The sequence below is a fragment of the Nicotiana tomentosiformis genome, chromosome 3 (genome assembly GCF_000390325.3).
Source record: "Nicotiana tomentosiformis chromosome 3, ASM39032v3, whole genome shotgun sequence".
NCBI lineage: Eukaryota > Viridiplantae > Streptophyta > Magnoliopsida > Solanales > Solanaceae > Nicotiana > Nicotiana tomentosiformis.
Window position 1 is genome coordinate 7,897,588 of NC_090814.1, and position 16,028 is coordinate 7,913,615.

Sequence of the window (16,028 nt, forward strand, 5' to 3'; positions counted from 1 at the left end):
GAAAACACTATTATTGTTGGTTTCTTGGCAAGTTGTGATATTAGGTACTTGAGGTGCGCTTTGTGATACTTTGTGATATTGATACGCATGCGGTGGTATAAGGCTTGGTGTTGAAACGCATGCGGTGAAATAAGGTGGGCTTGATACGCGTGTTGCTAGTAGGGAAACTATTGAAGTCACGTGGTGTGATAAGGTGAGCTAAACGCGGGAAGTTATTTCGAGAAAATTAATTTTCAAAACTAAATGCAAGGCTCCCGCGGTGATATAAAGAAAGATTGTGAAATATTTTATTATTTGAGACTACGAGGCGGTACCTCAGTAGTGATTCTTGTTGATACATTTCTATTACTTCACTTGTGTTTTGTTGCTTTGTTCTGTGTCATAGCATTCCTTGTTTTTCTTTTGTGATGCATTATTTGCCTTAGTTCAGTGTAGCTAATCTCGGTGTGTTTCTTTATCGTCTCATTTCTATTGTTATCATTATTTCATTGTTATATACCTGTTCAGTTTCTTATTTATTCTAGTAGGGCCTTGACCTGACCTCGTCACTACTCTACCGAGGTTAGGCTTGGTAATTACTGGGTACCGTTGTGGTGTACTCATGCTACACTTTTGTACATCGTTTTGTGCATATCCAAGTAACTCCTACCAATCCAGGCACCAGTGAGACGAGCCCAGTTTCAGAGATTCAAGGTATACCTACCGGCGTCTGCAAGCCTCGGAGTCACCCTCTATCTAGTCTATTTTTCTTTTCTTGTCCTTTATAGACACTGAGGTATAGGAATGCTCAGTATCATCTTATAGAGCTTGTGACTTGTTATCACCATATTTTGGGAAGTTTGCTTATGGTTAGTTGCAAAGTTTTCCTTATAATAGTTGTTGAGTATTTGAGAGTTTTATCGTTATTTCAGTTATATTCCGCAATCATGTTAGGATTACCTAATCTTAGAGACTAGGTACCATCACGACATCCTACAGAGGAAAATTGGGATCGTGATAAATTGGTATCAGAACTCTAAGTTCATAGGTGTTATAAGTCACAAGCAAGTTTAGTAGAGTCTCGCGGATTAGTACGGAGATGTCTGTACTTATCTTTGAGAGGTTATGGAACTATTAGGAAGAGCTTCACTTCTTTGATTCCTTATCGTGCGAATTTGTTGACTTCGAAATTCTAAATCTCTATCTTTCTATTCTCTCACAGATGGTGAGGATACGCTAAACTGGATTTGATGATCAAACACCCATGCCCCTGCTAGAGCCGCGAGAGGCCGGGGCTGGGGCCGGGACCGGGACTGGGGTAGAGGCCAAGGATGGGCCTGTGGTGCAACCAGAGCACCTGCCCGAGCTACGACAGAGGAGCCACCAGTAGCTCCAATTGAGGGCAGACACCTGAGATGCCTGTTACTGCCCCTACACTTCAGGAGACCCTCGCCCGATATTTGAGTATGTTTGGCACTCCAACTCAGGCGGGGTTGATTTCACTTGCTCCTGCCACATCTCAGGCCGGGGGAGGAGCATAGACTCTCGTAGCCTGTACCCCAGAGCAACGGGTCAAAGTTGACTAGGTCTTAGAGGTCATACCAGTGCAGCTAGTTGTCCCAGTACAACTCGAGATTAGGGCAGCAACATCTAAGAAGAAGCAAATCAGGCTCGAGAGGTACAAGAAGTATCACCCTCCTACTTTCAGCGACTTAGCTTCATAGGGTGCACAAGGTTTTCTTGAGGAGTGCCACCGTATTCTCCGTACTATGGGCATTGTGGAGATGAGTGGAGTTGCTTTCACTATGTTCCAGCTTAAGGGAGCGGCTTATCAGTGGTGGCGAGCGTACAAGTTGGGTAGCCTAGACGAGGTAGCTTCGCTCATATGGTCTCCCTTTTCAGAGATGTTTATGAGAGAGTTTGTTCCCCACAACCTTCATGATGCATGGCACGTGGAGTTTGAGCAGTCGCACTAGGGTGCTATGACCGTGTCAGAGTATGCTGTCAGGTTGAGCGAGTTGTCCAGATATGCACCAGCCTTAGTCTCCACAGTCAGGGAGCGAGTTTGTCGATTTATCGAAGGGCTCAACCACAGTATTAGATTCAGCATGGCTCGAGAGTTGTAGAGTGATACCCCATACCAGCAGGTTGTGGAGATCGCTCGGAGATTGGAGGGTATGTGGGGCCGGGAGAGAGAGGAGAGGGAGGCCAAGAGGCCTCGAGATTCTGGCACATATAGTGGTCCCCGTGCCCCAATTTCAGCATGTCATGGCAGAGGCTACATGAGTCGTCCTGTTCATTCAGCACTCCCAGCTTCTAGCGGTATTTTGGCCACTTCGAGGTCTCAAGTTTCCCATTATGCACCGCCACTTTCTAGTGCACCTCCTGCACGGGGTGCTTTCAGCGGTCAGTCCAGCAGACCAGGCCCGAGCTAGTCTCAGCAGCCACATCCTCCGAAAGCTTATTTTGAGTATGCTGACACTCTTCATATGGTGAGTGACTTCCCCAGACTCAGGAGGGGTGCACCTCCACAGGCTACTCAGGATCCGTGTATTCCACAAGAGCCCCAGCTTATCAAGTTGTGGTTATCGCACCAATTGTCACTCCACTTGCCCAGCCAGCTAGAGGTGGAGGTCAGGTGAGTAGGGGTCACCCTAGAGAGGGAGGTCAAGCCATATGTTATGCTCTTCCGACTAAGAGGGACATAGTTGCATCTTACTCAGTTATCTCATGTATTGTTCCTGTTTGTCATAAAGATGTATCAGTCTTATTTGATCCAGGCTCCACTTATTTCTATGTATTATCTTACTTTGCTCTATATTTGGGTATATCCTGTGATTCGTTGAGTTCTCCTGTTTATATGTCCATGCATGTGGGAGATTCTATTATTGTTGTCCGTGTATATCAGTCATGTTTAGTTGTTCTTGGTCGTTTCGAGACCAGAGCTGATCTATTGTTGCTTAACATGGTAGACTTTGATTTTATTTTAGGCATGGACTGGTTGTCGCCCTATCATGCTATTCTCGATTGTCACGCTAAGATGGTAATGTTGGCTATGCTAGGTTTGCCGCGGTTGGAGTGGAGGGGTACTTTGAATTATATTCCTAGCAGGGTGGTGTCCTTCCTTAAGGAACAACGATGGTTGGGAAGGGATGTGATGCATATCTAGCCTATGTGAGGGATGTTAGTGTTGATACTCCTACCATTGAGTCAGCTCGGTAGTGAGAGAGTATCTAGATGTATTTCCAGCAGATCTTCTGAGCATTCCGCTCGATAAGGATATCGATTTTAGTATTAACTTGTTGTCGTGCACTCAGCCCATTTCTATTCCACCATGCCGTATGGACCCAGTGGAGTTGAAGGAGTTAAATGAGCAGTTACAGTAGTTTCTTGATAAGGGCTTCATTCGGCCTAGTGTATCACCTTGGGGTGCTCTGGTCTTGTTTGTAAAGAAGAAGGATGGTTCTATGTACATGTCTATTAATTATCGACAGTTAAACAAGGTTATAATAAAGAACAGGTATCCATTGCCACGCATTGATGACCTATTTGATCAGCTACATGATTCTAGAGTGTTCTCAAAGATTTATTTACGGTCAGGCTATCATCAGTTGAAGATTCGTGATCCGGATATTTCAAAGTCTGCCTTCAGGATTCGGTATGGTCATTACGAGTTTCTTGTGATGTCATGCGGAATGCCCCAACAACATTCATGCACATGATAAACAATGTATTCCAGCGCTATCTTGATCATTCATCATTATGTTTATTGACGATATATTGGTGTACTCCCAGAGCCGGGAAGATCACGAGCATCGCCTAAGGATCGTACTTCAGACCTTGAGGGAAAAGAAGTTGTATGCAAAATTTCAAAGTATGAATTCTATCTTGATTCGGTTGCATTTTTGGGTCATATAATATCGAGTGAGAGGATCAAGGTAGATCCGAAAAAGATTGAAGCAGTGCATAATTGGCCCAGATAGTCTTTAGCTACTAAGATCTGGAGGTTTCTTGGTTTGGCAAGGTATTACCATCGATTCGTTGAGGGTTTCGCATCTATTGCTACACCTATGACCAGATTGACCCAGAAGGGTGCTCCGTTCAGGTGGACCGAGGAGTGTGAGGAGAGCTTTTAAAAGATCAAGACTGCTTTGATTTCAGCCCCAGTATTAGTGTTGCCTATGGGGTCAGGGTCTTACACTATGTACTGTGATGCGTCATGTGTTGGCCTCAACACAGTGTTGATGCAAGACGGTAGGGTGATTGCCTACATATCTAGACAGTTGAAGGTACATGAGAAGAACTATCTTGTCCACGACCTTGAGTTAGCAGCTATTGTTCATACCTTGAAGATTTGGCGGTACTATTTGTACGGTGTCCCTTGTGAGGTCTATACCGATCACTAAAGTTTGCAGCATCTGTTCAAACAGAAGGATCTTAACTTGCGGTAGCAGAGATGGTTAGAGTTGCTTAAGGACTATTATATCACCATCCTATATCATCTCGGGAAGGATAATATGGTGGCCGATGCCTTGAGTCGTAAGGTAGAGAGCTTGGGCAGTTTAGCATATCTACCGGCAGCGGAGAGGACATTAACATTGGATGTTCAGGCCTTGACCAACCAGTGTTAGATTGGATATTTCGGAGCCGAGTCGAGTTTTGACTTGTATGGTGTCTCGGTCTTCCCTATATGATCGTATCATAGAGCGTCAGTATGAAGACCCACATTTGCTTATCCTCAAGGACATAAATCAGCACGGCGATGCCAAGGAGGTTACTATTGGGGATGACAGTGTTTTACGGATGCAGGGTCGGCTATGTGTACCCAACGTTGATGGTTTGCACAAGTTGATTCTTCAGGAGGCCCATAGCTCGCGGTACTCCATTCATTCGGGTTCTGCCAAGATGTATCAGGACTTGAGGCAACACTATTGGTGGAAGAGAATGAAGAAAGACATAGTGGAGTAAGTAGCTCGGTGCCAAAATTGTCAGCAGGTAAAGTATGAGCATCAGCGGCCAGATGGATTGCTTCAGAGGCTAGAGATTCCTGAGTGGAAATGGGAGTGAGTTACCACAGATTTTGTTGTTGGGCTCCCATGAACTCAGAAGAAATTTGAAGCAGTATGGGTGATTGTTGATAGGTTGACTAAGTCGGCTCATTTCATTCCAGTGGTAACTACTTATTCTTCATAGTAGCTGGCTCAGGTCTATATTCGCGAGATTGACCGACTTCATGTCGTGCCAGTATTCATCATCTCTGATCGGGGTACGCAGTTTACATCGCGATTATGGAAGACCGTATAGCTATAGTTGGGCACACGGGTTGAGTTGAGTAGATCATTCAACGCTCAGATGGACGGACAATCTGAACACACTACTCAGATATTGAAGGATATGCTTCGTTCATGTGTGATGGAGTTTGGGGTTTCTTGGGATTAGTTCTTGCCGCTTGCGGAGTTTGTTTACAACAACATCTACCAATCAAGAATTTAGATGGCTCCGTATGAGGCCTTGTATGGGAGGCGGTGTCAGTTTCCGGGAGGTTGGTTTGAGCTGGGCGAGGCTAGGCTATTGGGTACTGACCTGGTTCAGGATACTTTGGAAAAGGTTAAATTGATTCAAGATCGGCTTCACACAGCCCAATCTAGGAAGAAGAGTTATGTGGATCGGAAGGTTCGCGACATTGCATTCATGGTTGGGGAGCGGGTCTTGCTCCGGGTTTCGCCCATGAAGGGTGTTATGAGGTTCGGGAAGAAGGGCAAGTTGAGCACTAGGTATATCAAACTTTTTGAGATTCTTGAGAGGATTGGAGAGGTGGCCTACAAGCTTGCACTTCCACCTAGTCTAGCTGCAGTTCATCTAGTATTCCATATTTCTATGCTCCGGAAGTATCACTGTGATCCGTCTCATGTGTTGGATTTCAGCTCGGTCCAATTGGACAAGGATTTGTCTTATGTTGAGGAGCTGGTGGCCATTTTGGAGTAGGTCCGAAAGTTGAGGTCGAAGAACATTACTTTAGTAAAGGTTCAGTGGAGGGGTCAACCACTCTAGGAGATGACTTGGGAGACCGAGCATGATATGAGTAGCCGTTATCCTCATCTTTTCACGACTTCAGGTATGTCTCTATACTCGTTTGAGGACGGACGTTTGTTTTAAGAGGGGAGGATATAACGACCCGACTGGTTGATTTGAGTATTTTAGCCCGGATTCCCTATTTATTACCTCCTCTATATTGTATTATGGTTATGTGACTTGCCATGGGTGTTTGGTTTTGGTTTCGGGTGAGTTTCAAGGTGAAATGGGGCACTTAGTCCCTAAGTTGGAGCCTTAAGCTGAAAGAGTTGACCGTAGTGTGACTTTTGTGTAGACGACTTCAGAATAGAATTTTGATGGTTCCAATAGCTATGTATGGTGATTTGGGACTTATGAGCGTGTCCGTATGTTGATTTGGAGGTCCGTAGGTCGTTTCGTATTGAATTGGCGAAAGTTAGAAAGTTGAAGGTTTGGAAGGTTGGAAAGTTTAACCTAGAGTTGACTTTATTGATATCGGGGTAAGATTCTGATTCCGGAAGTTGGAATAGGTCTGTCATGTCATTTATGACTCGTGTGAAAAATTTGAGGTCAATCGAAGTTGGTTCGGTATGAATCGACATTAGTTTTGGAATTAGGAAGTTCATAGTTTCAATATGCTTGAATTAGTTTTCGATTCGTATAATCGATGTTGTTTGATGTGATTTTTGGCCTCGAGTAGGTCCATTATGTTTACTGGAACTTGTTGGTATGTTCAGATGGGGTCTCGGGGGCTCCGGATGTGATTCGAGTTGAATCCGGAACAATTTTGCACTGAATGCATTGTTGAAGCACTGTTGTTCTGGTGTCATCGAACCTGCAGAGGGTTTGGCCACAGGTGCGGATATGCAAATGCGAGAGGCTAATCGCAGAAGCAAATTGTGGCCTGCCCAGCTAGGACCACATATGCGGTCAGAGTTCCACAGAAGCGGACTTGCAGGAGCGAGTGAGGGAGCGTAAAAGCAGATATGGCTCGCCAAGCCTTTGGTGGTTATAGAAACGAAGCGCGAGAGCGCAGATGCGCCCATGTTCCACAGGAGCAGATGCGCAGGTGCGTGATTTGGTCCGCAGAAATGGAGGATGCTGGGTTTAGTGAAAACCACACCTGCAATGGAAATTCCGCTAGTGCAGAGCCGCAAATGCAGCTGTGGGTTCGCATATGCGGCTATGGGTTCGCAGATGCAAATTCACTTGGCAGAAAAGTGCTAAGTTCAAGGGTTTGATTTCATTATTTATTTTTGGACCTAGAGAGCTCGGTTTGTGGAGATATTTCGAGAGATTTTCAAGAAATTCATTGTGGTAAGAGATTCTAACTCGATTTGTTGATTATATTACACGAATCCACTGTTATTTTTATCATTTAATTAGTGATTTGAGTTGGAAATTTGGGAACAATTTGTGAAAACTTCTTAGGCTAAAGTTTTGGGATTTGAAAGGTGGTTTGAGGTCGGATTTGAGTAATTCTTGTATGGTGGACTCGTTATTAAATGAGTGTTCGGATTTTGCAATTTTGGCCGAGTTCCGAGACGCGGGCTCGGGTTGACATTTTGAGTTGACTTTTTGTTTCTTTGTAAAGATCGTAACTTTATTGTTTGGAATAGTTTCCTCTAGTTTATATTTAGGGAATGAATTTGTTTTGGATATATTCAAGCCATTCAGAATTGAATAATCGATGGAAAGGCTTACTAGTGGATTGAATTAGCATGTTTTGAGGTAGTGTCTTGCCTAACTTTATGTGGGGGAAACTTCCCCTTAGGATTGGTGTTGTTTTGCATTAATTGTGATATGTGAAAACTGTGTACGCAAGGTGACGAGTGTGTACACGGGTTAAATGTGGAAATATATTGGTTTTAGTTATATAGTTTTCTTTCATGCCTTAATAGAGTTACCTTAACATGTTATAACCATCATCTTTAGTCTATCTTCACATGCTCTATTTGTCTTATCTTTTACTTGTTAATTGCCTTTACATGATTAGTTGAAGTATTGTTTCCTCTATTCTTTATTCATTATTTAACCGTTAAGTTCCTTACTGAAGTTGTTATTTTTGGAATTCTTTATTTAGTATTATTTACATTGAGGCACAATTATAAAGTTGTGAAATACTATTCTTGTTGAGTTATTCACTTCCGGTTGTTATTGTGATATTCGTGTGCATATTGTGGTTGAGCCATGGGCTATTTATTGTGAAAACACTATTGTTATTGGTTTCTTGGCAAGTTATGATATTGGGCACTTGAGGTGCGATTTTTGATACATTGTAATATTGATGCGCATGCGGTGGTATAAGGCTTGGGTTGAAATGCATGCGGTAAGATAAGGTCGGCATGATATGCATGTTGCTAGTATGGGAACTACTTGAAGCCACGCGGTGTGATAAGGTGGGCTAAAACACGGAAAGCTATTTTGGGAAAAATAATTTTCAAAACTAAATGCAAGGCTCCCGCGGCGATATAAGAAAAGATTGTGAAATGTTTGGTGATTTGAGACTACGAGGCGGTACCTCAGTAGTGATTATTGTTAATACATTTCTGTTACTTCACTTGTGTTTTGTTGCTTTGTTCCGTGTCATTGCATTCCTTGTTTTTCTTCTGTGATGCATTATTTGCCTTACTTCAGTGTAGAAAATCTAGGTGTATTTCGTTATTGTCTCATTTCTATTGTTATCATTATTTCATTGCTATATACCTGTTCATTTTCTTATTTATTCCAGTAGGGCCTTGACCTGACCTCGTCACTGCTCTACCGAGGTTAGGCTTGGCACGTACTGGGTAGCTGTAACGACTCGACCGGTCGTTTTGAGCATTTACGTTCCTTTCAAATATTTGAAGTCTTTAATAACTTCCTACGAGGTATTATGAATTGTGTGAATTGTCGGTTTTGGTTTAAAGGTATTTCAGAGTTAGCTTGGAAGAATGAATTTTCATGTTGGAAGCTTAAGTTGAAATAGTTGACCGGATATTGACTTATGTGTAAACAACCTCGAAATTTAATTTTGATGATTTCAATAGCTCCGTATGATAATTTTGGACTTAGGAGCATGTCCGAAATTATTTTTGGAATTCCGTAGTTAAACTAGGCTTGAAATGGCTAAAATAGAAATTTAAATTGGAAGTTTGACCGGGAAGTTGACTTTTTGATATCGGGACCGGAATCCGATTCTGAAAATTAAAATACCTCCATTATGTCATTTATGACTTGTGTGCAAAATTTGAGGTCAATCAGACTTGAATTGCTAGGTTTCGGCATCGAATGTAGAATGTTCCGATGTCGTTTCTTCGAGAATAAGTGATATCAAATTAAGCAAATGAACACTAAATTCATATTTTATTGAAACATTAGACATGTATTGAAATTTCGGAGCCATAGCAAAAAGAATCGTTGAATTCGGACATCGTATGAGAGAGTTATGTCCATTTCCGTGTCGGAAAAAATTTCCCATCGCCGCGAGCGCCCAGGGTAGCGTGACGCTGGGAATTTTTGGAATACTAGAAATGGCACCAAAGGCAGCGCCCCACGCTACCTGTGGCGCTCGAAAACGTTAGAGGCTCTATAAATGGGTTTTTTGGCCATTTTTAACAGAAAAATAGTTGGGGAGCTCGATTTGAGCGATTTTCAGAGGCAAACTTCACAAATTGGACTGGGGTAAGTGATCTTAACTTGATTTTGTCCATTATTCATGAATCTAACATTATTTCCAGCACTTATTTCATGATATGAGGGATTAGAATAGAAATTTTCCAAAACTTGATTTGAAGGTTTGAAGGCCGAATCGAAGTCGGAATTTAGAAAATTTTATATGGTTGGACTCGTGGTTGAATGGGCGTTCATATTTTGTAACTTTTGTCGGGTTCCGATACATGGGCCCCACTGTTGATTTTTGAGTTAATTTCGGATTTATTTGTAAAATTTAGCATTTTCATATGGAATTGATTCCTACACCTCGTGTTGATTGTATCGAATTATTTTGACTAAGATTCGAGGCGTTTGGAGGACGAATCCCGAGGAAAAGGCTTATTGGAATAAAGAATTGCTCGGATTGATGTAAGTAACACTTCTAAACTTGGTTCTGAGGGTATGAATCCCCGAATTTGGTATGATATAAATTGTTTGGAGGTGACACACTCGATAGGTGACGAGCATGTGGACGTGCACCATATAAATTGTGTCTTGAATAAATTATGTGTAGTTGTAAGATTAATGAATCATGTTATTATCTGAACATTCTCTACGTGCTAGAGAAATTGAGCCGAGGCTCCTATTAAAAATCATATTTAGGCTATGTGTAAATATTTTGGGACCCATGGGGTCGTGTTGCTGTTGAATTAATTGTTCAAAAATATATATTTCACACTCAGTAATATTTGTCCACTGTGAGGATATTTATGAGATTGAGTTGCGCGACGCAGCAGACCATAATGGCTTTATACATTACTATTTTATGGATTGGGGTTGCCAGCCTGCAGCAGGCCTTATTGGCTTTATTATTAAATGGATCGGGGCTGCCCGCCTGCAGCAGGCCTTATTGGCTTTATTATTATACGGATCGGGACTGCCCGCCTGCAGTAGGCCATATCGACTTTATATAGCGCTTGGGCTGAAGGAGTCCCTCCAGAATCTGTACACCCCCAGTGAGCGTAGATGATTATATATATTCGGGATGGACTTTCTAGGGTATGGACTTGCCTTTTATATATATATATATATATATATATATATATATATATATATATATATATATATATATATATATATATATATATATTCGGGATGGATTTCCCAGGGCATGGACTTGCCTTACTTATTTGTATTGTAATGAGTTTACCTGGACATGGAACTTGTCTGTATCAGTTATATTTGGGGATAAAATTATCCGAGGGCTGGATTGGTCTTATACGGTACTGGGTGACTGACTGTCAGTCGATGTGTATTTATATACGGGTTGGAACACCCCTGGGCTCGATTGGCCATAAACAGTACTGAGTGACCGGATAATTTGTAACCAGTATTTACATGAGGTCTTTCTACTGAGATGTCACATTCCTCATATCATGCAGTATTGATCTGTTTCACTTGTATTGAGTTTAACTGTTGAACTTGAAAGCATGCCTACATTTTTGTATAATTTTTATACTGGACTGTACCTGCGGAGCTCGTCACTACTTTCAGCCCAGAGGTTAGTCTTGTTACTTATTGAGTTAGTTGTACTCATACTACACTCTGCACCTCGTGTGCAGATCCAGGTGCTTCCGGACACGGCGGCTGTTTAGACCTCAGTGTGATACCAGTTGGAGACTATCAAGGTAGCTGCCTGGCGTCCGCTGACCTTGTCTCTCTTTTTCCTTCAGTTATTGTACTGTTCTATACTTTCAGACATTGGTTTTTATCAGTCAGACATTGTATTCATATTAGATGCTCATGTATTCCGTGACACCGGATTTTGGGAGTATTATATTTGTATTTGTGAGATTTCTTCCGCTGAATTTAATTATTTTATTTTTAAATTTAATAGATATGGTGGTTTATTAAGATTGCGGGCTTGCCTAGTATTGATATAGGCGTCATCACGACTGGTGAGATTTTGGATCGTGACAGTAGCGTTGTGGTGTACTCATACTACATTTATGTACATTTTTTTGTGCAGATCCTGGTACCTCCTACCAGTCTAGGCACCAGCGAGACGAACCCAGTTTCGGAGATTTCAAGGTATACCAGCCGGCGTCCGCAGGCCTCTGAGTCACCCTCTAACTAGTCTATTTTTTTTTTCTTGTCCTTTTATAGACACTGAGGTATAGGGATGCTCAGTACCATTTTATAGAGCTTGTGACTTGTTATCACCAGATTTTGGGTGTTTGCTTATGTTGAGTTGCGAAGTTTTTCTTATAATAGTTGTTAAGTATTTGAGACTTTTATCGTTATTTCTGTTATATTCAGTATGTATGTTAGGCTTACCTAGTCTTAGAGTCTAGGTGCCATGACGACATCCTACGGAAGAAAATTGAGGTCGTGACAGGGGTTAAAATAGACAAGATTCCAGCTCAGATCCAAAGAAATAGTATATGATATTCTCTTTGTCTTTTCTTTCATATTGATTTTTTCTTTTTGGATTTCTCTATTCCTTCCTATATGCCTTTCTAGAACCCGTCTAAGTACTGTGCGCTGGATTGTTGGCCCGCGCCACGCCTTATAAAATGAATAGGAGAGGGAGTTAATATCCTAAAAACTCCTTTGACTATAAACCTTTTATGAGTTACCTACTTAAACTATAGGGTGTCCCCCTAAACTATTTTCCCCTTCATATTAAAAACTCGTCGGTTGAATTCTTAGAGGAGCGTCTATTACACGGTCCTAATTAACTAAAAACATGCGTCTATCATTTCTCTGTCTCATGCATCCTCCTTCAGACCTTACCCTCACACACCAAAGAGAAATTCGGAGCAATTATTATTTAAATATGAATTTCGATATAGATAAAGGACTGAAAAGATTGGATTACTTGTAAAAGAAATTTACTATCAATCATATTTTTATATTATATAACAAGAAGCCCAACAGAACAATTAGCAAAGATATCTACATGAAAGAAAATACACAAGCCGATGGAAGACCATGAAGCATATATATCTCCTTAGACAGCATAGTAAAGACCAAGAAAAGCAAAAAAATAAAAAAGGAACTCAGTAACTTTTTTGGAAAGTCCCAAATAGAAATTAAGTGTGAGCTAGCTCGATCCAGTTCTGCTATACCAGTTTCGCAATAGTTAGATACGACTTACTACGTCGACGGGAAAATTCAGATGTCAAAACTGGCTGTTACAAAAAGCATCAAGAATCTCTCAAAACTCCTTGTTTAAAGCACCCATTCCTGATGATCGCAATCAACACTATGTAGTCAACATCCTTTATTACTGACAGAGGCATGACCATAGACAAACTATATAATTGGAAGAATAAAGCAATTCCATGTTAGTATATGATTACAAGAAGTCATCATAATACATATAATTCACGACCAAAGGACTAGACTGGAAGAACAACACTTGTAGAAACAGAAAAGAAGGCGAGAAAGACAAGACCGATTTAATCAGTTTCAAAATAAATCAATTCTAGATAAATATAGAGAATTGATAAAAACAAACAACAAGCTGAGTATTCGCGTTGTATGAAAACACAAATCCGACACTTGGATCCATGCCCGTGTCGGATACCCACACTCGAGTCCGAGCAACTTAGCTAATAAGTAATGATATAGAGACTGGCAATAGGAAACTTGAGGTTAAATAAGGTGCATAAATGAAGTGTACAAGAGAAAAAGTCATCTTAGATTTCAAAGAAACTCAAGAATAAAATATACCTTTTCAAAATTTTACCAAAGCTTCAATTTTCCAGAATTAGTAAAGCAAGTCATTCTGCACTAAACCATGATCCCCAAAATTCAATATAGATTCCCAATCAACTTCCTCCTCATCACCTTCCTGATAACAACATTCTTGATTTTCCACGTTCAGCATTCCAAAGAATACATCAGAATCAGTCTGAACCAACATTCCATCCTTTGGTTCGAATTTTTCCAAAGAAAAAGCATCAGACGAGGTACTCTCCAACATCATAGGATTGTTCTTAGACAAAATCATAGTACTCTGTAGTGAAGGTGATGGTTGGAGAAGAACCCCTTCTTGCAAGACACGATCAATGAACCTCTTATACTCTACAATAGTAGCAAAACCTTTTCTTCTGATTTCTGATATGGGGTTCTTCTTAATCGCACAGATTACAAACTCTTTTGCTTCTTTAGATTTCAACTCCTGAAGAAGAGAGTCAGCCAAGAAATACTCCATCATCAACCAGCGGCTATTCAAAGAGGAGTCTTTCTTGTGTTTGTAACTCAAGCTTCTTTTATACCTGTAGGATATTGGGTTTTAAGTTACGGGTCGCTCATCTGGACTGACCCGATCCGTTTAGAAAGAGGATAAGATTGGAAGGTTACAGGAAAGTTACTCTGGCAGTTTAAACCAATACAACCACTATTAGTAGTGGGATAATTAACGTACAGAGGTGTGGGAAAAATCTAAAAATGATTGTTCTCTCAATCTGTCCAAGAAGTAACGTACTTCTTCTCCTTCTTGAAGGAACTTCTCTTCTTCTTTCTTCTCCAAATAAAAATACACACACAGATAAAGAGGCATTTAGTTTGTGAGAATACACTTTATTTTCTAGTGATTCAAAGATTGATTTGGGGCAATTCTTTCAGTGGTGAGTTCAACAATTCTTCCACTGCATTGACAGGTACACTAATATTGTTCTCGCCCCGCGATTATTAAAGTATCATTGGCATTAGAGCCAGCGTTGTTTCTTGTCTCTTTAAACATGGAATAATAGAAAACTCTGTTAAAAACATTTTCGCCTCCAATCATTGTTTGTCGCTATTTGTTCCAAAGCAATTTTTTTTCAGAAAAGAAATTGCACTATGTTGTAGTAATTTTATTCTAAAGAGAATATTTGTTTCTGATAAAACTTAATTAAAAATTGGTTGCTCCACTAATCTTCTTCATTGCCTTAATTTCCACTTCTTACTAGTTTTCTATTTTTGGTATTTGCTTATGAAGTGATTATGGCAATTGGGGTCTTAATTTTCACTTTCTGCTATAAACTTCCTTAGAAATTAGCAGAATATCTCAGGATTGGAGGTTATTTTAGCAGACGAGGTGTATGTATGCCGAATCTCTTTGTTAAAAGTTATAATAATTTTAAAAGTATTCTGCATTGAAACTGTTTTTAATGTTGTAATCTGCTAATGCTGGAATGCAAATTTTACTGTGCTAAAGGAGAGATTCAAGATTGAGATATTTTGTCAAACTGAGCCAATTAGTAGTTGTTTTAATTACTTATTGGCTACTAATGCTCTACAATTTTATATTTAGATTAGACAATCTTAATAGCACCAAAGTCACACGTAACATATGTTTCTGGTTCATAAGCATTCTGTTTTCATAATATGCTTTCACTTGTTGAAACTGGAAAAGTGAGTTTTTATCTACGTAATATAGAAAATTAGTTTAGCATTAATCCCTTACATTGATATACTTCTACGAGTTATTGTGACATATGTTGTCACATTGGATGGTTCTAGCCATTCTTATTATTTTCTTGGTCCTATTTTAGATATGGCTGAACAATGGCAAGTTCGAATTACTCTAAGTGGGAGTTCTCGAAGTCAAGGAAGGATACAACGTAGAAGGCTATGTCGTCACATGACTTATTTCTATAATGATTTAGACTCGGAGCATGAAGTCATCAGGAATGTCCCAAGGGCGAGACAAAATGAGTTAAGAGATCGAAGGGCAGAACGAAGGGAAAAAGAAAAGAAATTTAGGGAGTTTAAGGAATTTAAAATGGGCCCTGATGTTTCCATTCCTGAACATGTACACCTTTTTCAGTTAAAAAGAGTTGAATTGGCGAATTACGTAGAAATTACTGATTGGGAAGCATTAGCTATTTTAGCAGACTCTCTTCGAGAGCCTTGGGGTGAAATTTTAACTGAGATTTATCATGATATTTGGCCCAGTGCACTTTTTAGTGTGTATGTGTAAGAGTTAGTGTTCAATTGGTACATGTATGTCCTAGCAAACATGTCAATTGTTATTATGTGTTTTATCTTAATGAAATTTAAATTATGTTACTTGTCTCACCAGTTACATACATTGTTTATCATATTTTTTTTGTAATACACTGAAATAAAGTATATACTAAGAAGTGATTTTAATATTAATTAAAATATTTACATATAGATGATGAATGGAAACGTAGTGACCGTTCGATTCTATACTAAATGTAGAATTAATATTATAATTAATTTACTTGAGTATGTAATCACATGCATAAATTGACTGAAGTATATATTGATGAGTTAAACTTGTAATATTGTCTCTAATAACAGACATGACATCGAAAAGTATTATTGCCGACTTGAACAAGGGTGAC

The 16,028-nt window shown here is 40.1% G+C and overlaps 1 protein-coding gene across 1 annotated transcript; it reads right to left on the reverse strand.

The window, feature by feature from the left end:
• Positions 1 to 13,362: 13,362 nt before the first annotated feature.
• LOC104118922 (uncharacterized) lies at positions 13,363 to 14,461 on the reverse strand. Its single transcript, XM_070197914.1, has 2 exons — positions 14,355 to 14,461; positions 13,363 to 13,949 (listed from the first exon to the last, which is right to left on the reverse strand). Exons 1-2 carry the CDS (start codon positions 14,459 to 14,461, stop codon positions 13,439 to 13,441), a joined length of 618 nt encoding a protein of 205 aa, XP_070054015.1. The 3' UTR covers positions 13,363 to 13,438.
• Between the last annotated feature and the right edge of the window lie 1,567 nt (positions 14,462 to 16,028).